Source organism: Caretta caretta, chromosome 8 (assembly GCF_965140235.1).
Source record: "Caretta caretta isolate rCarCar2 chromosome 8, rCarCar1.hap1, whole genome shotgun sequence".
Taxonomy (NCBI): domain Eukaryota; kingdom Metazoa; phylum Chordata; order Testudines; family Cheloniidae; genus Caretta; species Caretta caretta.
In genome coordinates this window covers 57,668,018-57,692,930 of record NC_134213.1, presented here as the reverse complement: position 1 = coordinate 57,692,930, position 24,913 = coordinate 57,668,018, and the positions used below count along the sequence as shown (strand labels likewise).

The 24,913-nt window shown below is 41.4% G+C and overlaps 1 protein-coding gene across 2 annotated transcripts in view; it reads right to left on the bottom strand.

Annotated features, from left to right (window-relative positions):
- The window catches only part of PLA2G4A (phospholipase A2 group IVA), a 134,863-nt gene that overhangs the window by 83,255 nt on the left and 26,695 nt on the right, over nt 1–24,913 (bottom strand). Inside the window, exons 2-3 of one of the 2 annotated variants that reach the window (XM_048861619.2) lie at nt 22,883–23,041; nt 16,811–16,892 (exon numbers count right to left, since the gene is read on the bottom strand). In XM_048861619.2, the coding sequence (XP_048717576.1) occupies nt 16,811–16,892; nt 22,883–22,915 (115 nt within the window). In that variant the 5' untranslated portion in view covers nt 22,916–23,041. Of the gene's footprint in view, nt 1–16,810; nt 16,893–22,882; nt 23,042–24,913 lie in introns of those variants that run through there. The other variant, XM_075131539.1, reaches the window with a different exon arrangement.

Here is a 24,913-nt window from a genome sequence, read left to right as displayed (position 1 = left end):
TGGAGCCGATACAGAGGTGCATGGATCAGTGCTGGTGTTCACTATGGAGTTCAAGATGTGCCCAGGACTGAGGCCCTGGTACCAATTAAATGAGACTCTGATACCTCAGATACTGTGAGGTCCTTAGACAACCTAAATTCCTATTGTGTCACGGTATTTGGTACCATGAGCAGTTGCTGTTATTGAGTTGGCGGTACTGAGGGAGCTCGCAACCTTGGCTGCACTGAGCGCTCGGATGATGGTTGCCTCGCAATCATTGGTACCAACAGCATCCATACGATGCAGTCTTCCTGGAGGTTGCACAATCTCCACACCTGTCCCTGACCAGTGGTGCCATTGCTTTGGTGCCTGTGCCCAGGGGGTCCTTAGGCATACCAGCGGTATCATGTTTAGATGCCTTCAGTGCTGTGGTACCAAAGAGATCAAATGTGCCCTGAACCACCTCTGGTTTGTTCAGGGCTTACTATGAAGGCTCAAAGATCTCTTTTTGGAGATCTTGCATGGGGCATCTGAGGATTTCTTCCTTGGTTCACTGGAAGGCTATGGAGAAGATTTGTGTTACCTGTGAGACTCTGAGCACAGGTCAAATACAGGCTGGAGAGCTCCCTCCAAAAGGAGCAGTTTTAGCTTCAGTTCCTATTTTTGGGGGGGATCTGGTTTTTAGCTGCTGACAGAAGGCACACATCTGTGAAATGTGGCCCTGTCAGAGGCAACAGACACAGTAGGAATGCCCATCCATTACCGGAATGGACTCCGTGCAGAAGAGACACATCTTAAACCCTGATGAAGTGAGCTGTAGCTCACGAAAGCTCATGCTCAAATAAATTGGTTAGTCTCTAAGGTGCCACAAGTACTCCTTTTCTTTTTGCGAATACAGACTAACACGGCTGTTCCTCTGAAACCTATCTTAAACCCAGGCGACCTGGGAATACTCCTCCTGGGGGCATTTCCTAGTATGGGGGGGAGGGGGAAGGGTAAAGCCAAAAACATTTTTTTTTTAACAGGGAACAAAAAAACTAAAGGAAACTCTGAGACTAAGAAAACAATAAAACTAGCTAAGAATGAATTTCTAGAGAGTAAAGTATCCGTGAATGGACTGCTAATGGCTCCCTCTCTAGCCTGGGGCAATAGGGAAGGAATTGAGGGTAGTCTGCCCCTACAGTGCTAATTAGCCTTGAGGCAGAGCAGGAAGAGGGGAGAACACAGGTGCAGGATGAACAGACACTGCTACCAAAGATCTCCAATCAGAAGCACAGGGATGCAAATATACCTACAGTGGAGCACCCCTAGGGACACTACTCGAAGAAGAAAATACTGATGTAAATTATATAATAGCAATCAAAAGCCTAGATCTGTTATTTCTTGGAGAAACAGAGACCAAAGACTTATTACAAGCTATTTCACATATATCACTGTAATATTTGATTTTGTTTTTATTTCAAAATGTTAAAGTTGCCACGTTTCATAGACAAAAAAAAAAACCTTTAATCCAGTGGAAAAGTACTAATGATCTGAAGATTTCTATTTAAAAGTACAGTTTAAAAGGGAAACATTATTAGGAAATCGTTCAAGGGTCAAATGCTGTTAATCTAAAATAGCTTCATCACCACTGCAGGAGCAGTAAGTGCATAACATATTAAAGATGCAATATTGTCTGGAATTGTTCTGAGTCTCTCTTACACAATATATTAACCAGCCTGTCTGAAAGAGCAAACAAATGTTTCTCAAGAGAAACAATGTAGGACAGTTCATTCATATTTTTCCTGTGGGGTTACTTTTCTGAAATAGGTTCTTTGTTGTGTAGGAAGGTTCCTCTTGTGAATAAGGCATCAGACTATTCTTAACTTTGCCACAGGCTTCCTACATTACTTTAGGCAAGTGATTTAATCTCTCTATAGTTCATTGATGCCATTCATAACATAAAGCTAAAAATACCTACTGAAGTTTAACTCATTAATGATTGTTAAACACGTTGAAGTGCAAAACATTAACGGATATCAGTCTAAAGAGTTAAAAATAATGTGATAAATCAAGACAAATATAAATAAATTAGCTATCCACTGAAGGACAAGAAGTTTTCCATTTTCTGGAAATAAAGTTTATTAAGAGGCTTTATTTATGATTTCCTCCAATAAATTTTGGATGTGGTTATTTTTTGAGAGGAGAAATCAAAACTGTATCGAGGATAGAAGGACAAATTTAGACACATTCCTGCTGTCTCCCCACATGAAAACACATTCAATACTTGCTCCTCTTGATAATGTTTATTTTCCCCAAGACACTAAGAGTAGGGGGGAAATCCACCAATACACCTATGGGTATTGTTTTGACTTTAAATATAATTGTATGAAGATATTGTCATCTGGAACCAAGTGATTTGACTGAGGCCAGGATTCACCAGTCTGTCCCCAGTCATGGGGCCCAATGGGAGTGGAAGTTGTTGCCATGGAAAAAACCCACAAGCTCTCCATCACCAAAGAAACCACAAGCCACCAGCATGGCTTCACAGGTGCGTGGCTCTGGTCAGCGAAGGGAACATGGCAAGGGCACACAAATTATGCCAATTCAACACGTTCCCACTGCAGTCTGTTGACAGGGCTCCTATGGAGCCCCTGGTGGATATTAAAGAACTTTTCCCAATAAAACTCTAAGGGAGATCATGTAAGGGCATTCACATTGAGGTTAATTGTCCTGAGCCATAGTGGATCAAGACAGTGCTAGTAGGATCCCCCTGTGTTGGCCACATTGGGTATGTCTACACTGCAATAAAACACCCGCGTATGGCCCGTGTCAGCTGACTCTGGCTGTTTGGGGCTTGGGCTCTGGGACTATAAAATTGCAGTGCAGATATTTGCAATCAGGCTGGAGCCTGGGCTATGGGCTCCCAGGATGGGAAGATCCCAGAGTCCAGGCATCAGCTCAAGCCTGAATGTTGACACTATCATTTAATAGCCCTGCAGCCCAAGCCCCTCGAGCACAGGTCAGCTGACATAGGCCAGCCACAGGTGTTTTATTGCAACACAGACATAGCCACTGAACCTGTCCCTCTGTTGGAAGCAGTTTCATCTGTGTTTATCTGTATTGATTGGCCCAGAACACACCACACTCTACAATACAATGGAAATCTGATTTGATCTGCAATTCGGCATAGATCATGATCACGTTATGTCTACACGGCCCCACCTGATCATGCCATTTCTATCCCACCTGACCCATCAGCCACCTCGCTGTACCTTCCCCTTGGACTGAATTTCCTGGCAGGCAGACTTCATGCATGAATTCTGCCCACTAATCAGGATGCCCTTTGATGTACCTGGCTCCTGGACATTACAGTTATGTGGGGTTGATTGAGTTAAGCTAGCTTGTTTCAGCTAACTTAATTGGGGTGGGGGGGCAACAGCTTTTTCCTAGTCAGGTGGGAACTTGGATGCCAGGGTGAAGGGAGTCCTCAGGGACACATAGGATATGAGGAATCTATAAGTGTCACAGAAAGATTACTAGCGGGTGTCATACCAGGGAGAAGGAAGTTTATCAACAGTCTTGCTGAGTATTGCTTAGCTGCTACGACAACTGCCTGAGTTTCTTAGCTGTTGTGGCAAATATGTTTTTTTATGTAATTAAATATGAAAACAACACTTTATATTCAAGACTTGTTTTGATGCAAGCCTATTATTTTCCATTTTCTTTTAATTAAAAAGACATGGAACCTGTATATTATTTCAGAATGTCAATTCCTTTGGTCAGGCCAATGCCTTTCAGCATGTTCTGTACACTGCCAAAAGCCCTGCCAGCACTCAGTGAACAGTGATAGTCTAAATGACTCTGTGGACATTCATGCACAGTGTTTTTAGCATTAATGACTGGTCAATATACACCTATTTTTTAAATCTTCCATTGGGCACTGAATGTCCTCAAGGCCAAATGCCACTCTAGTGGAGCAAGTCTAACAGTTGCACCACTAACCACCCTAAAGGCATGTTCCTGGCTCTGAACTCCACAACTGGTCTTGAACCATTTCAGCCTCATTCATGGATCCAGTCACTCACAGCTTCTGTTCTGTAGCATGCAAAGTATGGATAGCATGATTCCACATCTGAGCAGAATACTACATATCACAAGGATCAGCTGATTACCAAATCTGATGGTTGCATCACTCACCTACAAGAACAGACCCTGAGGCATGTTTTGGTTGTGCAATGCAGAGATGAGTTGATTTCCTATCTGTGAAATAATCTAAATTAATAGTTAACTCACCAGAGACTTTATTGATACTTTGTATTTTTGTACTACCTTTCATCTGAAAGCAGTTTAAAAACTAACATTCATTAATCACAAAAGACTCCTGTAAGGTAGGTATTACTATATTTCTAATTTACATGTAGAAAAAAATTGAACCAAGGAAAGCTTAAGTGATTTGCCCAAGGCATGACAACAGGTCTATGTCAGAACCATATTAAGGACTGAGGGAGTTCAACGCCATTCCAGATCAGACAGCAGTAAGAAGTGATTGTATTAGCTAGCTTTCAACAGTGCACTGAATGGACACATTTTTCTGGGGGCTGACGTCTCATGTACCAGAATCTCAGCTTTCATTAAAAAAATTAAGTCTCTAGTTCTTATGCAGACATAAGCTAAAAATGTGAACAGAGGGTGAACTGATGTTATGGTGTCTATCTGAATATGCAGATAACCTGAAACAAGAGCTCAAATATACAAACTTCCCCAGGTCATCTCAATAGATAGTTAACACTGAAGTTGAATGATGACACCTTCAGTGTTGAAGATTTCACTGCTGATGTATGCACAAAAAGGATGGAGAGAAACAGATTATGAAAATATCCTGCTCAACCCAGAATCCTGACCCAGAAATAAAGTGTCACTCTTGAATTCATTCTGTATTAACCCATCTATTAGCATGGTTAGTGCAGGCATTGTACCATCTTTACTCAGACTGGTGAAAGATTTCTCACACAAATAGTTCCACAAAGGTCAATGGGACTACTCATATGAGTAAACACTCAGTAGTCTGAATAAGTGTTGCACAGTCTGGCCGAAAGTAAACAGACTCCCTAGCTCTCAAGTTTCAGCTCTCAATACTCTCATACACACCACACTAGCTGAAGTCAATTAGAGTTGTCAGCCCTCTATCTTTTGCCAAAGTGTTGCTTTTTTACTAACACACTTTGTACAATTATTTCACCCTGTAGAGATGCTGCTGTGGGTTAACTGAATTTTTTCCCATCAGAATGAAACCAGCAGTCCGGGGGATAATGTAGCACACATTCTATTTATTTTCAGAAGCTGCTCTCTGACCTGAATTGGTCTCCCTTCTGCCAAATATGACATGCTGCAAACCACTGATAGAGAGATACACAAGAGGCTTCAACTGGGGTGAAAAAATCAAGTTTTCACCAACATTTATGTTAAATAATCACTCTTGCCTCCAATTTTTTTCTTTGTCTAAATGTAAAGTCAGAAAACAGCAATTTTGCCATCAAAAGACGTTTGTCAAGGGAAATGGCAATTTTTTTCTGGATCATTTTCATACCCTTTTGCCCTTTTCAATGCAACAAGATTAGCTTTCCAGCTACTCTTGCAACAAGTGATGGGCCAAGAAAGTGATAATCAGAACTGGATCCTGATCAGGGATTTTGGATTTCGGATTTGTATCCAAATCATGGATAGGTTTGGAGTTGACGGAACTGAAATCTCATGAGTTGTTCTCAATAATATTATTAATTAATTATATTATAGTGCTGCCTAGAGACAAACTATTGGACCATTTCCATGAGATTTCCATTACATCCAGACCCAAATACCTCTTCAAAATTCAAGTTCTTCTTCAGGTCCATACAGAAAGAGCATGTTCTCTTTCTAAACCACTTGCTGATTATTACTTTTTTTTAAAAAAACCCCACATTTCCTTAGAAAGGCAAAGTAGTTTGTGGTCCTTCTGGTAAAAGTCATCATCGTAAGATGAAAATCTGATTGCAAATAAAAGTTGCAAATAAATTCACTCATCTTAAGCAAGATTACAGATTATTAAAAGAGAAGTCATATAGTTAATTTACTTTGCTACCTCAATACATAATTTTGAATGCCAGGTGAATGTAAGAAACATAATTTCTACCTTCCACTTCTGCCATGTCAAAATCTGGAAAGGGAAAATCTTACTGGAAAAGAACCATATCCTGAAGGAACGGAGATAAACACTGCAGGCTCCGCTTTTGTAGGAAGGCCAGAAGAGGTTGCAAACCATATGACCTACAGAAAGCTTAGGAGCTGAAAATTTTAAAATCCTAACCAAGCACTGCAGATGCTGAGATATTTCGTGCATGAAAGCTGCCCCTCCACATGTCTTTCAGCCTCTCCAGCAATTTGACTCTGAGGGCACTCACAGTTTGGCTGTGTAGATTGGTTGCATCCTGACTTCCACTGATGGCAACACACCTCTTCATGCAGAATGGCATTGTGAACACAGGGGACACCCCAGCAACTGACACATGGAAAATTAGTAGAGGTAGCCAGATTTCTTCTTCCACACCTCTTGCACATTTTTCCTGCTTATTTTCTGAATTTTTTTCTCCTTGCCACACTACAGGTATAGCCTAAGAGCTTGGGTGTTGCTACAGGTCAATTATGTGATGCAATTGTGAAAAAGGCTAATATTCTGGAGTCTATTAACAGGTGTGTCATATGTAAGACACGGGAGGCAATTGGCCCATTCTACTTGGCACTCGTTAGGCCTCAGCTGTTGTAGTGTGTCCAGTTCTGAGTGCCACACTTTAGCAGAGAAGTGGACAAATTGGAAAGAGTCCAGAGAAGAGCACCACAAATTTTAAAAGGTTTAGAAAACCTGACCTATGAACACAGGTTAAAAAAATGGAGCATTCTTGAGAAAAGAAGACTGAGAGGAGACCTGATAGCAGTCTTCAAATATTTCAAGGGCTGTTATAAAGAGGACAGTAATCACTTGTTCTCCATGTCCACTGAAGGTAGGACAAGTAATAATGGACTTAATCTGTAGCAAGGAACATTTAGGTTAGATAGTAGGAAAAGCTTTCTAACTATAAGGATAGCTAAGAACTGGTATAGACTTCCAATGGAGGTTGTGGAATCCCAGTCATTAGAGATTTTTAAGAACAGTTTGGACAAACACCTGTCAGGGATGCTCTCGTTTCACTTGGTCCTGCCTCAGTGCAGGGGACTGGACTTTTGACTTCTCATGGTCCCTTCCAGCCCTACACTTCTAGGATTCTACAAATTCAGTGTATGCCACCAATCAGACAGTTCAGTACGTGGGGACCACTGCTAAATGTTTGTTCAGTAAAGACGCCTACAGAAAACACCAATTCAGAGCTGTAGGATGCACTAGTTAGTACACATATAACTGCTAAACAGTCCATCCTGGCTCTGTAAACCCCAAACTGAAAGCAAACGTGGCTCAGGAGATACTAAATCTTATAACAAGACCTAGGACGGAGGGACAATCTCTCTGTTGAGAACCATTCTGTGTGAACAGAAGGGAACAACTAGGTGCAGGACAGAGAGCACTCTTATTATGTGCATATAAGAGCCAATACCTTTCAAGAAATGAGCTGCTATAGTCTGCACTAGGTGAAGTAGTATTAAGCATAGCCCCAAGCCCAGCACATTTCATTAATCTAGTTTGGAGATCACAAAAGAGTTGGATCACTGTGGAAAAATATCCATTGAGAGAATAGGTCACTACCTCCAAGCCAACTGTAGATGGAAAAAGACACCAGGTGCCACAGTTCTCACCTGACAATCCAGGCGTAGTTCTGTTTATGACCCCAAGACTGACAATTGACCTGGCAAAGGTCAGACATATCACAGCTGCTGTCAAATACTATGAGCATCTTCCCCGTCTTATATGGACTGAGATCTAGCCAGAGCTTTCCGAACTATTCCCTACTTCAGTCAGTTCCTTGGAAAGCACAGAGACGACTGTAAAATGAGATCTAAGTGTTATGCACACATGGGTGACACTAGTGACCTAAACATGTCAGCCACCCATACATTTGGGGCAGCTGGGAGGACAAGATGAAGCTCTGCATGCAACAGTCCTTGGGAAGTAGAGTAAATACTCATTACTACCCTTTGGGACCTCTCCAAGAGGAAGGAACATACCATGATGGGTCATCCTGTAGGTGCTTCAACACAGCCTCAATGCAATGGCATCAATAGATGCCAAAAGATCAAACAAAACCAGCAGAGACATTTTGCCTTCCTCCATCATCACAAGGAGATTGTGGCATGGCATTAATATTGTCTCCTCACTACACCCATGCCTGAACCAGGCTAGCAAGGATGAAGGATGTTCATGAGGTCAGGATGTGCCTGGTGTTGCTCAAACAGCGTCTTCTCAACAACCTACCCCAACTGTTGAAGTTGACACCAAGTGTTAGTTTCTTGAGCTGAGGTGTATTTAAGTGTGGCTTCCATCATTCCTTAAAAAGAAGTGTTAACACTTCCTGTGTGAATAACAGGAATGAGACCGCCCCATAGATCTTTACCAGTCATGAGAGGCAAGGATCCAAATCTCAAATACGCAAGCAAAGCTCCATAAATACATCTGAGATCATAGAAAAAACGGAGCCAAAGTTCAAGCAGAGAAAATGGTGCATTTATAATCTTCTGCACTGATACTCCTGCATGATGCCAGGCAGACCAGCCCTTATCCTGATCCATCTGTTCATCAAAGTAGACAGAAAACTCCTTGTGGGGAAAAAATGAAGCTCTATAAAATAGTTAAACTAACTCCAACTGTCCACTATGCTTACAAAAATCTAACACAAAAACTGACAGGAAATACTCTACTTTAGTCTTATGACAAGCAACAAAAACAAAAAAAAGCTTTCTACTTGAAACATTGCTTCAACAATAAATCTGACTGCAGGCTTAATATTGCCATCAATAATAATAATGCTGAAGAAAATTCAGAAACATCTTCAAGGGCTCTTACACCCATTAACCTAGGTTTTCAGAACAGTTATCCCATGCTTTATTGCAAGAATGATCAGATGCCTCTCACACAGCTCTGCAGTGAGATCCCCTATTCAACCTTCTTCTTTTATACAGAGACACCATGCAAGGAAAGGTTTCAGAGTAACAGCCATGTTAGTCTGTATTCGCAAAAAGAAAAGGAGTACTTGTGGCACCTTAGAGACTAACCAATTTATTTGAGCATAAGCTTTCGTGAGCTACAGCTCACTTCATCGATCCGATCCGATGAAGTGAGCTGTAGCTCACGAAAGCTTATGCTCAAATAAATTGGTTAGTCTCTAAAGTGCCACAAGTACTCCTTTTCTTCATGCAAGGAAAATACATGTAATGTTCCACCATTATTTAAATGGCAGGCATCTAAATCCTGTTCATGTTATACAAGCTATTAACAGTGCAGCTCTTGTGCTTCTGGCATAATTGCCAATATAACCCTCAGCTAGTTAACGGGTAGGCATCCCTGGTTAACAAGTAGGGCACAATAGCTTCCAGATTGCTACATGTCATGAAACATTTAAACTAAGCTTCACATACAAGAGATGTAGAACAGGTGTGACACACCAGATTACTAATAAGAGACTGACGTGGATCAAGGTTACAAAAGCATGGATCATGGTAGGTGGCAGTACACACTGATTCTTGTGGATGCTGTAAAGTAGCAAAGTCTAGAAATAATTCTCAATCCTTTCCCCCTCCCCTCTCTGTGCCTCTCTCTCACTCATACACACACACTTCTGTCTTATTTCAAAGAGTTTCTCAAACAACAGTGTGGAAGAGCCACATCTGAACATTTGCTCAAAGCCTTCCTAATCATCCTTTTAAAAAACATGTCAGTGTGTATGAACTTTCCTATACCCCAGGGCACATTACTGTGGAGGAAGAATAGGAAAGTATACTGCACACTTAATTGTTTCTGTAGGCTGAACTCACAGCAGATACCAGAAGCTCTTTGCATCCCTCCATTTCCCCCACCCCCTGCGTGCAACCCCCTTTAATGCCCCCTGTGACATTCTGTAGCTTGGGGGAGTGTCCTGGAACCCCATATTCCTCATTTTTATATAATCCTGATCTTACATATAAAGCATGCCCTGTAAGGTATCAGGGAAAGGCTATGATATGCTGAAAATAATTTCTCTATCCAGATATGTATATCATTAATGCATATGAAGTTATGAGAATCGTGTTGTATGGTGGTCACTAAAACATACTGTAAGTTGGGGAATCAGCCAGATATTACCTCCCCAGGGGCAACAGCAAGGAAAGTAACCAACACCCGGGCGGGATATCAATCAACCCATCAACAACCATTGTCTAGCAAGGTAGCTACCATGCAATGACTCACCTGCATGAGGCCACACCAGGGGAATTGTTCAACCTTGCTGGGAGACTCAGCATTGCCCCAGACATGCCTGGACTTGTGTTTTCCAAGCACATGGACTGAAGGTATAAAACAGACAGTGGCCATATGCTTGACCCTTTCTCATGCCCCCACCTACGTTGCAAGCAACTAAGACACCGAGAAGAAGACAAGACTCCAGCAGAGGTGAAATCTGTATACTAAGCACTGCAATATCTAGTGGGGTGAGACAAACTGCTTAATCTAGTTGTTGCCCAGTCTAATAGTGTTGAGAGTTTAGATTACTTGCTTATATTTTATTTCTTTTGGTAACTAACTCTGACCTTTTGCCTATCGCTTAATATCACTTAAAACAGTGGTGGGCACCCTGCGGCCCGTCAGGGTAATCCACTGGCAGGCTGCGAGACAGTTTGTTTACATTGACCATCTGCAGGCACGGCCACCCACAGCTCCCAGTGGCCATGGTTCACCATTCCTGGCTAATGGGAGCTGCGGGAAGCGGTGCGGGCCACAGGGACATGCTGTCTGCCGCTTCCCGCAGCTCCCATTGGCCGGGAACAGCGAACCGCAGCCACTGGGAGCTGCAGGCAGCTCTGCCTGTGGACAGTCAATGTAAACAAACTGTCTCGCAGCTCGCCAGTGGATTACTCTGATGGGACGTGTGCGGCCCGCAGGCCACAGGTTGCCCATCACTGACTTAAAAATCTACCTTTTATAGTAAATAAATTTGTTTTACTGTTTATCTTTACCAGTGAGTTTGTATGACGTGTGTGGCAATCTGCTCAGGTTTGACAAATGCTGGTGTATGTCCACTTAATGAACCGATTAATCAATCTGCATTGCTCGTCTTGGGCAGTGCAAAACGGTATATTCCTGAGGTACCGTGGTGGGAGCTGGGGGGATTTGACTCTGGTGCCTTTCTCTGTGGGAGCATTCATGTTATCTAGCTGGGTGTGGGGCTGTGCTGTTGTGCTGAGTGATAACAGCGCCTGAAGGGGTTTGCTGCTGGTCGTTTGCAAAGCATTGTGAGAGACAGCCCAGGCTGGAGAGAGTTTAGGGGGCACAGTGGTCCCACAGTCCCAGGCTGCACCCAGGGGGGATCCTGTCACACCCCCTATTGCCCCTCTCCCATCCCACCACAGGGTCCCACATTCTCCCCCCATTCCAGGGACTGTGTGCACCCCCATTTCCCACATTCCCCTCCCATCCCCCCTTATCTCCTCTTCCCCTCATACCAAGATCCCCCACTCTCCCACCTGCCAGAGACTTTCATAGATTCATAGATATTAAGGTCAGAAGGGACCATTATGATCATTTAGTCTGACCTCCTGCACAATGCAAGCCACAGAATCTCACCCACCCACTCCTGCAATAAACCTCTCACCTATGTCTGAACTACTGAAGTCCTCAAATTGTGGTTTAAAGACTTCAAGGAGCAAAGAATCCTCCAGCAAGTCATGCCCCATGCTACAGAGGAAGGCGAAAAACCCCAAGGGCCTCTTCCAATCTGCCCTGGAGGAACATTCCTTCCCGACCCCAAATATGGTGATCAGCTGAACCCTGAGCATATGGGCAAGATTCACCAGCCAGATACCCAGGAAAGAATTCTCTGTAGTAACTCAGATCCCACCCCATCTAACATCCCATCACAGGCCATTGGGCCTATTTACCATGAATATTTAAAGATCAATTAATTGCCAAAATCATATTATCCCATCATACCATCTCCTCCATAAACTTATTGAGTTTAATCTTAAAGTCAGATAGGTCTTTTGCCCCCACTGCTTCCCTTGGAAGGCTATTCCAGAACTTCACTCCTCTGATGGTTAGAAACCGTCATCTAATTTCAAGTCTGAACTTCCCGATGGCCAGTTTATATCCCTTTTTTCTTGTGTCCACATTGATACTGAGCTTAAATAATTCCTCTCCCTCTCCGGTATTTATCCCTCTGATATATTTATAGAGAGCAATCATATCTCCCCTCAACCTTCTTTTAGTTAGGCTAAACAAGCCAACCTCCTTGAGCCTCCTTTCATAAGGTTTTCCATTCCTCGGATCATCCTAGTAGCCCTTCTCTGTACCTGTTCCAGTTGGAATTCAACCTTCTTAAACATGGGAGACCAGAACTGCACACAGTATTCCAGGTGAGGTCTCACCAGTGCCTTGTATAACGGTACTAACACCTCCTTATCTCTACTGGAAATACCTCGTCTAATGCATCCCAAGACCGCATTAGCTTTTTTCATGGCCATATCACATTGGCGGCTCATAGTCATTCTGTGATCAACCAATACTCCAAGGTCCTTCTCCTCCTCCGTTACTTCTAATTGATGCATCCCCAGCTTACAACTAAAATTCTTGTTATTAATCCCTAAATGCATAAACTTATACTTCTCACTATTAAATTTCATCCTATTACTATTACTCCAGTTTATAAGGTCATCCAGATCTTCCTGTATGATATCCCGGTCTCTCTCTAAATTGGCAATACCTCCCAGCTTTGTATCATCCGCAAACTTTATTAGCACACTCCCACTTTTTGTGCTGAGGTCAGTAATAAAAAGATTAAATAAGATTGGTCCCAAAACCGATCCCTGAGGAACTCCACTGGTAACCTTCCTCCAGCCTGACAGTTCACCTTTCAGTATGACCCGCTGTAGTCTCCCTGTTAACCAATTCCTTATCCACCTTTCAATTTTCATATTGATCCCCATCTTTTCCAATTTAACTAATAATTCCCCACGTGGCACAGTATCAAACGCCTTACTGAAATCGAGGTAAATTAGATCCACTGAGTTTCCTTTGTCTAAAAAATCTGTTACTTTCTCAAAGAAGGAGATCAGGTTGGTTTGGCACGATCTACCTTTGTAAAACTATGTTGTATTTTTTCCCATTTACCATTGACCTCAATGTTCTTAACTACTTTTTCCTTCAAATTTTTTTCCAAGACCTTGCATACTACAGATGTCAAACTAACAGGCCTGTAGTTACCCGGATCACTTTTTTTTCCTTTCTTAAAAATAGGAACTATGTTAGCAATTCTCCAATCATACGGTACAACCCCTGAGTTTACAGATTCATTCAAAATTCTTGCTAATGGGCTTGCAATTTCATGTGCCAATTCCTTTAATATTCTTGGATGGAGATTATCTGGGCACCCCGATGTAGTCCCATTAAACTGTTCAAGTTTCGCTTCTATCTCAGATATGGTAATATCTACCTCCATATCCTCATTCCCATTTGTCATGCTACCATTATCCCCAAGATCCTCATTAGCCTTATTAAAGACTGAGGCAAAGTACTTGTTTAGATATTGGGCCATGCCTAGATTATCCTTAACCTCTACTCCATCCTCCGTGTTTAGTGGTCCCATTTCTTCTTTCTTTGTTTTCTTCTTATTTATATGGCTATAGAACCTTTTACTATTGGTTTTAATTCCCTTTGCAAGGTCCAACTCTACTTGACTTTTAGCCTGTCTCACTTTATCTCTATGTGTTCTGACCTCAATAAGGTAGCTTTCCTTGTTGATCCCTCCAATCTTCCACTACCTGTATGCTTTTTGCTTTTTCTTAATCACCCCTCTGAGATGTTTCAGAGTAACAGCCGTGTTAGTCTGTATTCGCAAAAAGAAAAGGAGTACTTGTAGCACCTTAGAGACTAACCAATTTATTTGAGCATAAGCTTCCGATGAAGTGAGCTGTAGCTCATGAAAGCTTATGCTCAAATAAACTGGTTAGTCTCTAAGGTGCCACAAGTACTCCTTTCCCTCTGAGATGCTTGCTCATCCAGCTTGGTCTACAACTCCTGCCTATGAATTTTTTCCCCTTTCTTGGGATGCAGGCTTCCGATAGCTTCTGCAGCTTTGACTTAAAGTAATCCCAGGCCTCCTCTGCCTTTAGATCCATAAGTTCTTCAGTCCAATCCACTTCCCTAACTAATTTCCTTAATTTTTGAAAGTCACCCCTTTTGAAATCAAAAACCCTAGTCACAGATTTATTTTTGTTTTTCCTTCCGTTCAGTTTGAACTGAATTAGCTCATGATCACAAGAACCAAGATTGTCCCCTACAACCACTTCTTCTATGAGGTCCTCACTACTCACCAAAACCAAATCTAAAATGGCATCCCCCCTAGTCGGTTCAGCAACTACTTGATGAAGGAATCCATCAGCTATCGCATCTAGGAAAATCTGAGCCCTATTATTATTACTAGCACTCATCCTCCAGTCTATATCTGGGAAGTTAAAGTCTCCCATGATCACACAGTTTCCATTAGCATTTACTTCATTAAAAACATTAAAGAAGGCTCTATCCATATCCAAATTAGATCCCAGCGGTCTATAGCACACCCCAAGCACTATCACAGGGGAGGCTCTAGTAGTTTTCTTCCCCAATGTGATTTTTGCCCAGACGGACTCTGTCTTATCCATTCCATCGCTTCTTATTTCTTTACATTCTACCTCATCATTGATATACAATGCTACTCCACCACCTTTACCTTTATTTCTGTCTTTGTGTGCCCCCCATTCCACCCATACCAGGGAATCTATATGCCCTCCCATTCTCTCTTCCTTCCCATGCCAGGGGTCACTCATTCACCTCTCGAAGTCCAGGACTTTGTGAACCCTTCTATTCCTCCCTTTGTCTGGGTCCCCCATTCTCCCCTCCATACCAGGGACTCAGGGTGCACCCCCATCATTCCCCATCCCCACACTACCATTCTTGTTCTCTTATTTCTTTGCTCTTTTTTTTTCTATTTCAGGATGTCAGCAGTTTTAAACAGTATTGGCAGAATTGCCACAGGGGAGATGGAAGGTGGTCTTATACTGGAATCTCTTAATGGCTTCTATCATCCTGTCCTTTCATCTACAGACAATTCCAGAGGTGGCTGAAGATGCGTGGTCTGCTAACCAGATGTCAGGTGTCCCAGGTGTTTCCCCCTTTTTTCACCAACATCAATCTAATTCTGCTCACTGATGCTTAGCACATTCCCTGAAAATTGGGGATTGATCAGATGGAGCATTCAAAAGTTTTGCATTAGAGACAAACATCCAAACAGAGAAATACTGTTGAGTGGAATGCAAGGCCAGACAAGGTCAGCCAATTTAAGGGGCCCAATCAAGCTGAAATGTAGTCATTTTCAAAAAGTAAGATGTGTTCGGGGCCGAGCATCAGCTGCCCAAATCCTCATGTGGTGCTGCTAGGAGCTACCACAGAACAAATAAAAAACAAATAAAAAATATTAATAAGTTGTGGTAAACCTGAGTGGTTTATCAATCACTTTTTCCTATGTTTTGCAAATGTCCCTTGTTACAGTGTGAAAGACCCACACATACTGGAGAGACTGACTGCATAATATACAGGGAAAACAGTGAAACAAAATGCTGCCTTGTGGGGGAAGGGTTTGGAGAAAAAAGTAAAAGTAAATAAGAAGTGGTGGCAGATATTTATTCTCTAATTCCTTTCAGTTATTGTGATCTTAAGTGTCACTTGTAACAACATGCGTAAAACACTGTCAGGAGGACTCCAAATGCAAAGGAACTGCCAAGGTTCCACTGCACAAGGAGATAGGCTGCAGAGAAGCCCTGCACTAGCTCCAATGTAACATGAGGGGGGTTTACTGGAGTGTGCGGGGGAAGGGACAACTGCTTTAACAAAAAAACCCTGCAGAGGAGCAACCCAGGGGCCACAGTCATTCAGGTGGATTGAAGGCTGCAGTATCAGCCCAAGCAGTGACCTCTGTGATGAACTTCAGGGGACAGCAAGTAAGGGAGACATGACCTGATAATAGCACAGTCATATCCAAAGAAGCAAAAAAATGAGAAGCTGACACCCTTTTTTGGAATAAGCAGATACTTTCTTAAAACTGCTGATGTTTTTCATGGGTCATCCTTCCTAGCAGCTTCCTGTTCTGCAACTGTGTCTGTAGAAACACAGGCACAGAGTAAGCAGCAGTAACGCTGTTGCCATATATAATTCTTCATAGTGCAAGTTGCTTTATGGCTCTGTGCTGAATCAGCAGGGCTTTGGGTTTCTCTCCCTCTCTTTTTTTTTTTTTTTTTTTAGTCTTTCACCAAACCGCAACCTTTTGAAGACATGACAACCCCCGGTTTCCTTACACTGAGAACTCACTTCCAGCTCAGCCACTGACTTATTCTAGGTGCTGCTAGCAGCATACAACTCACTCATTCATCTTTTTTGGGGTCAAATGTGGGAGAAGAGGCAAAAGTGCCATGTGAACTAATATGAGTGAACAATGACAAAGTAAATATGTTTAAACAGCAATTCCTTGGCATTACCAAAACTAGAGAGAAAGTACCAATGTCATGTACTGCTAATACATGACAAGCTTAGAATGCTCCCACATTGTGAGAAGAAACAACTGAATAGGTGAGAAATGAAGATTGGTGAATCAATAACAGTAATACTCACGCATATCACCGAAAGCCCCTTTTGTAACATTTGTGGCTTTCAACACTGTCACAGTTAATTTGTGTGAATACTGGTGTTCCACCTGGAAATGAAATGGCATGTGGTTAAACAGGAAATAAAACTCCAAAAACAGAAATAAATTGTCAAAATAGCTTTCATTTGCCAAGGAGCAACAAAAAGGAAAATCCCCTATTCAAAATGTAAGAGAAATGCACCCTTTAATGTCTTGTAGCTTTACTGAAAGTTCAGACAATGCATTACACGTAGCCTGATGTTCCCTCAGCCACTCCTACACAACACGTTTTCCCTCACACGCTTTTTTTTATTTTATTTTAGTTTCAGTGTATAACACTCCTCCTCTCCAAGCTTTGTACCTGCTATGAGGCATTTAATTAGTCAGTGACAGCTTACCAAGAAGAGAAAAGCTATTTTGCAAGATATTTTATTTCAGTTTGTGCTTGTAACTCCCTTTCAACAATAAAAATGATACAATTATACCTAAATAATGTTGCTGAATATCTATGTATATTGTGCATATACTGTATGCGTATAGTTATGCATACAGAGTGTATATGTCCAGCATGTATCAAAATTCAGAGTGTAAAGAGACCCTAGTAGAGTAACAGTGAAGAGTGAACACAAAAGTTCACCAAATCAGTTATGCTCCCAGAAGTTAGAATCTCATGCAGTCTCAGGGACTTCCTGTTTTCTATCAGACCCTGAGCATTTCAAGAGAAACCTCTCTCATGGTATGTCAGCACTCCCAATGCCATAGTGTCCGAATGGAATCAGGAAGTCTAGAGACATGAAAATAGGAGGAAAAAAGCGACAGGCTTAACTGAATTTTGCTGAACCTCAAAATCTGGTTCAGGTCTGTTCTTATTTCATCCATCTAGCCCTCCAATTTGCCCATCCCTGTTATACTGTGGCGCTGAAAGCCTGTTCCATATTTTAGGAGCATCATCACTGTGTATGACAATGTAGAGACCATAGAATGCATGGCCCTGACCTAAATAATGTATAGCTGATACATATATGGGCAACAAAGCACAAGTCTGGGAGTTGAGAGACCTAAGTTCTGTTCCTGGCTCTGTCACAGACTCTGGTGTGACCTCATATAAATCACTTACATATGCCTGTGACTTAGCTTTCCATCTGTAAAACAGGAATAATGATACATAGCCACCTTTGTGAGGTGCATTGAGAGCTACTGATGAAACACTGTATACTGTGTTAATTATTTTACATGTATATGGAAGTAGTGTTTAAAGACCACAATAAAGCGGGGCCCCATTGTGCTAGGTACTATACAAACTTATGATAAATGACAGTCCCTGTAAGCGCTATCATTAATTCTCTGCATTGGTTTCTCAAGACAGTGACTCTCAGATGGCAAATCTGACTAGCGAACAACTCGGTAACTGTGAGTCAGGGAGAACAGACAAATACTCAGTAGCCTCAGTGGGCAACACATGCTCCTCCCAGCAGTCAGCAGTATGAAGCCAGACCACAATGACAAAACGAGAGCGCATTCAGAGTGACTCCAGGAATAGGTCTTCACGACAGAGTTAGTCCAGGGGATCAGCACCCAGGTTTCATCAGCCAAGTTAGCCTAGCCTGGGTGCGAGAAGCCACATCACAAAGCCATCCCCAAATTACTGTGTTCTCTCCAGTGCTGCACTCCTTCATGGGTCTCACTAGGACTTCTGAGGCATAACCCATAGTTCTCTGTGCTGCCACAAGCTGACCACCAGCACTTGAAAGATTTAACCAATGCCCTCACTGCAAAGTGAGGTTACCAGCCCAAGTGAAAGCAGAACCCAAGTTCTAACCCATACCTCAGACTGTGCCAGTGAGCCCAGATTGAAAATAACGCCAAACTCAGATAACAGGGTGTGGGAGGGGGAGCAAAGAGGGTTGGGGAAACACCCACATAAAAGCTTACGCTAACTCTGTAGTGAAGACATACCCTAGAAGTTTTAGCATGCCCAGTGCTTTTTGCCTCCCAGGTGCCAAGGCTTAAAAGAAAAAGGAAAACGTAACTTCCCATTGTCATTTTGACATTTACAGCTTATCGAGCAGTTTTACAAGATAGTTGGGGAAGGGCAGGGAAATCTTCTTTCATTGCTGCCTCTCAGTTTTTGTTTGCTTCTTGATGATACTTTATAACCCAGTTAATTAGTATATTCTACTTCCACAGTGACTCAGGTCTGCTGAACAACATCTGTTTTATAATGTGGTGTTTCTTTATGGATGCTCTTTTATAGATAGGGTTATAATTAAAAGCAGCAGCCCACAATACATAAACCCACCCACAGATCTCCACCGCTAGAGACATTTGTCTTTTTGGAGGCCATTACTCTAGAGAACCAAATACCCAGAAGCAGAGAGGAAGGATGGACATTGAAAGTCAATGGGACTGAGTCTCCAACGTGCTTAAGTCATTTCTGAAAATGGAACTTAACTATATAAGTCATTTAGGCCTTGCAATAGCAAGCAAAGGAACTTCTAAATACCTCTAAAAACCTGGGCCTTAGACACTGAGGATAAACTTATCAAAAGCCATTAAGTAATTTAGGAGCCTAATTCCCATGTTCAAAAGTGACATTTTGGAAGATGGGACTTAGGGGTTTTTGACAATTTTACCTCAATTCCTCTTTCTCCTGCAAAACTAACTGAACCTCTACAGTGGAAAAGCAGGGAGGAAATCACTCAATTATACAGGCCACCTGGATGGATTATATGAGTCACAGGAATTTCTGCCAGGAATATTCTCCTTCTGATGGCTCAGTCCACTCTGTTGTAAGGTCTGAGACCTTGTTCTTTGGCTAAGCAATAGCAGCCATATTTGAAGAGACAACAATCATAAACTAAAAGCAGGAAGTCATATCCTCACATTCTATCTAAATTACATTTAAACAATGTAATATCAGGTTGTTAAGAAGGAGACCCCGTCCTAATGGCACCCACTATCACCAGATAAAGATACAGATCTTAAGGTGGCTAAAGAAAACTTAGTTTGATAGCATTCTACCCATCAAGAAATCATTGATCAATAGTTGTGGTTATGAAATCCTCATTTGATTACATTGCACTTTACTACCATTATCCTGGGAATCAGAACAGCGCATTCAAGTTTCACTCAAATTGTTCTGTAAAGTGAACTGGTTTTGAGTAAGAATCTTCTGTGCCTGATGAGAAATTCAAAAAGTTTCATATTGTTTTTAAAGGTGCCTGATACCATTCACTCATGGGGATGCTGAGACACATAATTTAATCTGAAGACAAGATGTAACCATGCACAAAACATACATCAAAGCATTCTATTGTATAACAACATTTTTACTTCCTTGGTACCAAATAGGAAATTTAAGCAGATAATTGGGCTAGGGAGGAAAGGGATTGTTTTGTTTAAACAACTTTAATAAAGTATATTTCCTTCTTTCAAAGGGACACTGTAAAAAAATCCACACTCAAGGCTGTATATATTTTACCTATTATTCTTTCAATCAACACCTAAACATCAATATAACTGGAGAAAGTTACAGGGAGAAAAATGACAGGTTTCAGAGTAGCAGCCGTGCTAGTCTGTATCCGCAAAAAGAAAAAGAGGATTTGTGGCACCTTAGAAACTAACACATTTATTTGAGCGTAAGCTTTCGTGAGCTACAGCTCACTTCATCGGATGCATTCAGTGGAAAATACAGTGGGGAGATTTATCTGCACACAGAGAACATGAAACAATGAGTGTTACCATACACACTGTAAGGAGAGTGATCAGATAAGGTGAGCTATTACTAGCAGGAGAGTGGGGGGAATCAAGGTGGGCTATTTCCAGCAGTTGACTGGGAGTGGATGGGTCATTACACAAAGTAAAACTATTTCCCCATGTTTATCTCCCCCCCCCCCCACCCACCCCCACAGTTCCTCAGACGTTCTTGTCAACTGCTGGAAATGGCCCACCTTGATTATCACTACAAAAGGTTCCCCCCCCCCCCATCCGATGAAGTGAGCTGTAGCTCACAAAAGCTTATGCTCAAATAAATTTGTTAGTCTCTAAGGTACCACAAGTCCTCCTTTTCTTTTTTTAGGGAGGAAAATGATTTCTCTAATTTCTGTGCTTCTAACAGTGCAATGAGTGTCACTGTCTTCCTGTAAACTCAATAACTCAACTCAGTCAATTTCCCCTTCTATTTATGTGGGGCTTTCATGAAAAAGAAAAGGGACAACATTTAAAAACTAGGAAAAGATTACTCCCAAAGTTCTGGATTTTGATTAAACTTTTCTGTGAAATTTCATATTTCAATCAAAAATTCATGAAAATGATGTCTCATTTTAATTCCTATTAACTCTTTTATTGACAATGAACTATGCTTCAACAGGAGAGGAGGAGTTTAACTACATTTTGTTTTAAAAACTGCACTTTCCCATTATATTTCTGTCCCATGACAGCAGTCCTACCAAACTTCTCTGAGCAGCTAAATAAAATATAATCTAATGCCCTGATTCAATGAAGTTCTAAAGCATGTGCTTAATTTTAAGCACATGAGTAATCCCACTGACCTCAAGGAGTTACTCAGATACTTTAAATTGGGCACGTTTTGTTTTGTTGCGAATATCTCAAACAGCTGCATCACAGATATTTTAGCTGGTGTAACATTCCATCCAGGAGAGGGAAGCGATACACATACATACTAGCCATCCGATTACAAACAGCGATCTTCAGAGTTGGCAGGCCATTTTAACTCTATTAAATAATGCGGCCTGCCAACCTGAGACTGGCATCATAACAGCCTTCACAAAGCTTCAGCGCGAATAAAACATGTGCTTGACATCCGTTGGCTGCAGACTCATTTAAAGGATGTGACTATAGGGGGAGAAACCACATAGTTGATAAGAGATCATTTCAAGGAAACATGTACTGTATTTTAGAAACTCAGAAGTTCAACATTATGACAAGTATATTAGTAACTACCTCTGAACACACACTGCTTTTCCTGCTGTAATAGGTTTCCCAAACAGAGTTACAAACAATATGTGATTTTACGAACACATCCTGCTAGTTACTGATTCCAGTTGAGATGGGATTTGTGATTCCATTGTTCAATGTGCAAAGTTTTAGTTATTTATAGACTAAGTTTGTTGGTGAAATTGGAGGATTCAGTAATGGCCTTCCCTTGACTTCAGCAGTCTTTGGTTCAGGTTAAATTATTTTCAATTTATCATGCCCGTCAAGATTGCGAGAAAAATCACTTTTAAGAGAAAGTTAAACACATTTGGTGTTGCATCTGTAGAAAATTGGTGAACTCTTCTGCTCTCAATTCTATCTGACAATCAATTCATGAGAATATTAATAGGAGGAAATATAACTATCAAATTATCAAAGCACCATATGACTAAACTGTTTGTGAGTCTTGACTCCAAAAATCATTGAAATTATGATAATTTACAATTAGTGTCTAAGGGTAATATTTGAAAAGTGCCTGTGTGACGTAGGAGCATAAGTTCTATTTTCAAAGGTGAGTTAGGTGCAGAGGCTCCAGCTAGCCACCTGAGCTCAGGTAGCTAGCCCGAGCCTTCACTGGTGTCACGTCCATGATGCTCTATTTAGCATGCTAGTTTAAGCCAAGCTAGTGCTAGTCTGTCTACCCAGGCTGTGAGGCTCACCTCCAGCTGCAGTGTAGACATACCCTTGGGAACTTTTGAAAATTTTACAAAAACATCAATAATATCTATCAAATTTATTTTAAATAAAATTCTCCTAAATCTATTCTTAATTCACCCAAACTTATATTGAGATGATGATACTAACACTATACGCAAAAAGAAAAGCAGTACTTGTGGCACCTTAGAGACTAACCAATTTATTTGAGCATGAGCTGTAGCTCACGAAAGCTCATGCTCAAATAAATTGGTTAGTCTCTAAGGTGCCACAAGTACTCCTTTTCTTTTTGCGAATACAGACTAACACGGCTGTTCCTCTGAAACCTAACACTATACGGTTATTGATAGTAACTGGTTGCAACAGATGATGCACAATACAACATGCATAGGAAAGTCAAATGTACTTACTGTAATGTGTTGAAATGGATCTATACAGGACATTTTAGGTTCAGATCTTATATGCAGGTATCACAATCAAAGATCTTGTTCTTTACGGATCCAATTTCACAATGGACAGACTTCAACGTGGTTCCAAAGTGGACTGTAATACCACAGCTCCTTTCATCACTGCATAATGAACAATGACCCGTGGTTAAAAATAACGTTTTCCTTCTAAAATATACTTTCTAATATAGCAGAGTAACCACCTAGGTTGAAAAGGGTTCCCAAACTTCAGACTTTTAATGAAGACCTGAAGTTTGAGATAAGCTGAGGATATAAACATTTCAACCCAGTATAACCTTGATTAGCCATGTTTCTCATGTGATTCCACCCACCCTAATGCAAGTGAATGCTTTGCTCAGCTGCAATTATCCAGCATGTCATGTATCAAAGTGTTTCTCATGTTCTTGCAGCCTTACAAATTAATGAAACAGTACAGTACAATTAGACGCATCAGTTATGTACGTTCATATACATATACTAGCTATAAATATTATTTAAGATACAGTTCAATCATTTAGCTAACAGTTTTCTTAATGTTCTCATGCAAATTCTCGGTAGTTACTGTGTGTACATTTGGTTCCTTGTTAGAAGCCAGTTTTTGCCTTAGGCAGGTGCACAGGAGTGTGTGGGAAAAGAACATATGCAGGCCTTTCCTCTGCACAAGGGGAAATGCCAGGGCTGTGTCCTGCATGCACACTAAAAGGTACAAGTTGCCCCAAAAAGGGCAGAGCAAAGTTGGCCATTCAAAGAGATGGTGAAGCATGCATACTCCCCCGGTGGTTCTGAGTGCTCTGTGAAGCATCGTGCCTCCTGGGGAGGCAGGGGCAGAAAAGGCAGGCCGTGGGGCGGAGCTGAAGAGCTAGTTTAGGAGGTAGCCAGCAGGACAATTGGATGCTTGCAGTACAAAGAATTCTGCAACTCTTTGGAGGTAATAAGTGGTTCCCATCAGGCCATTTTAATGTCTCTACCACCACCTTTGCTTTTGGCAAACTTCAGCTCAAATCACACATTCCCAAGGTCTTATATAACCACATCTAATAACCAAAAATTAATGGATTACTGCAGCTATTCAGCAGCTACCTTGGCTGGCACAATATTGCTCCTTTCTAGATTTCCATTTTAACTATGAACTAGCAGCACCTGTTTTCATTGCAATTAGTGCAGAGCTCAACTCGAGTCAATAGGACGCCAACTGAGGCCATACAACCCTCCCTCTTCCCCGCACCCCCCCCCCCAAAATATTCTTTATACACGAGCACTGAGCCAAACAAAAAGAAGCCACTTGTAATATTAATTTAGGAATTGCCATAGTTAGAGACTGCCAAAAGCCCTGAAGAATAAGAGTTTATATCCCTTCCAAAACTCTTGGTACATACTTTAATACTTACTGTAAGAATTTTGGACATTTTTGTTGTTTATACAAAAGTTAAATCCCCTCTTTATACTTGTTAAACTCAATAACTTGTTGCAACAAGTTCTGCAATGCATTGTGTGAAAAATTAAGGCCATCTGAATCAGAAAGACAGGGGTTAATGTAATTTCATTCATATTTTTAATGCTGAAGCAGCTCAATCCCTAGGAGAGAGGAAAGAATGATCCCTCTCTATAACTAAGAGGAAATAGCTATTCATACTTGGTTTAATTCTAAGACCCCCAATGCACAAATACATCTTTTTATATCCTTATTTTAATATGGACTAAATTAACCGTAGTAGAAAGATCATTCAAATCATTTTTTCATTCAGGTCAGTCAAATTTGTCACTGTCACACAAATGGGCAGAATTTAACTGAAGTAGCACCCACCTATGTCAGCAACACATGTGGCCCAGTGTTTCTGTCTACAAGTCTGTTTATTTTTCCCTTGGGTCCTACCAAAAAGGAGCAGTAAAACACTCCACTATCTTTTTAAATTAAGCCTCACTAAATTAGTTATTAAGGAAATTTTGAGAATTTCAAAGCTCCTCAGGAAGAGCATAAAATAAAGGATATTCAAT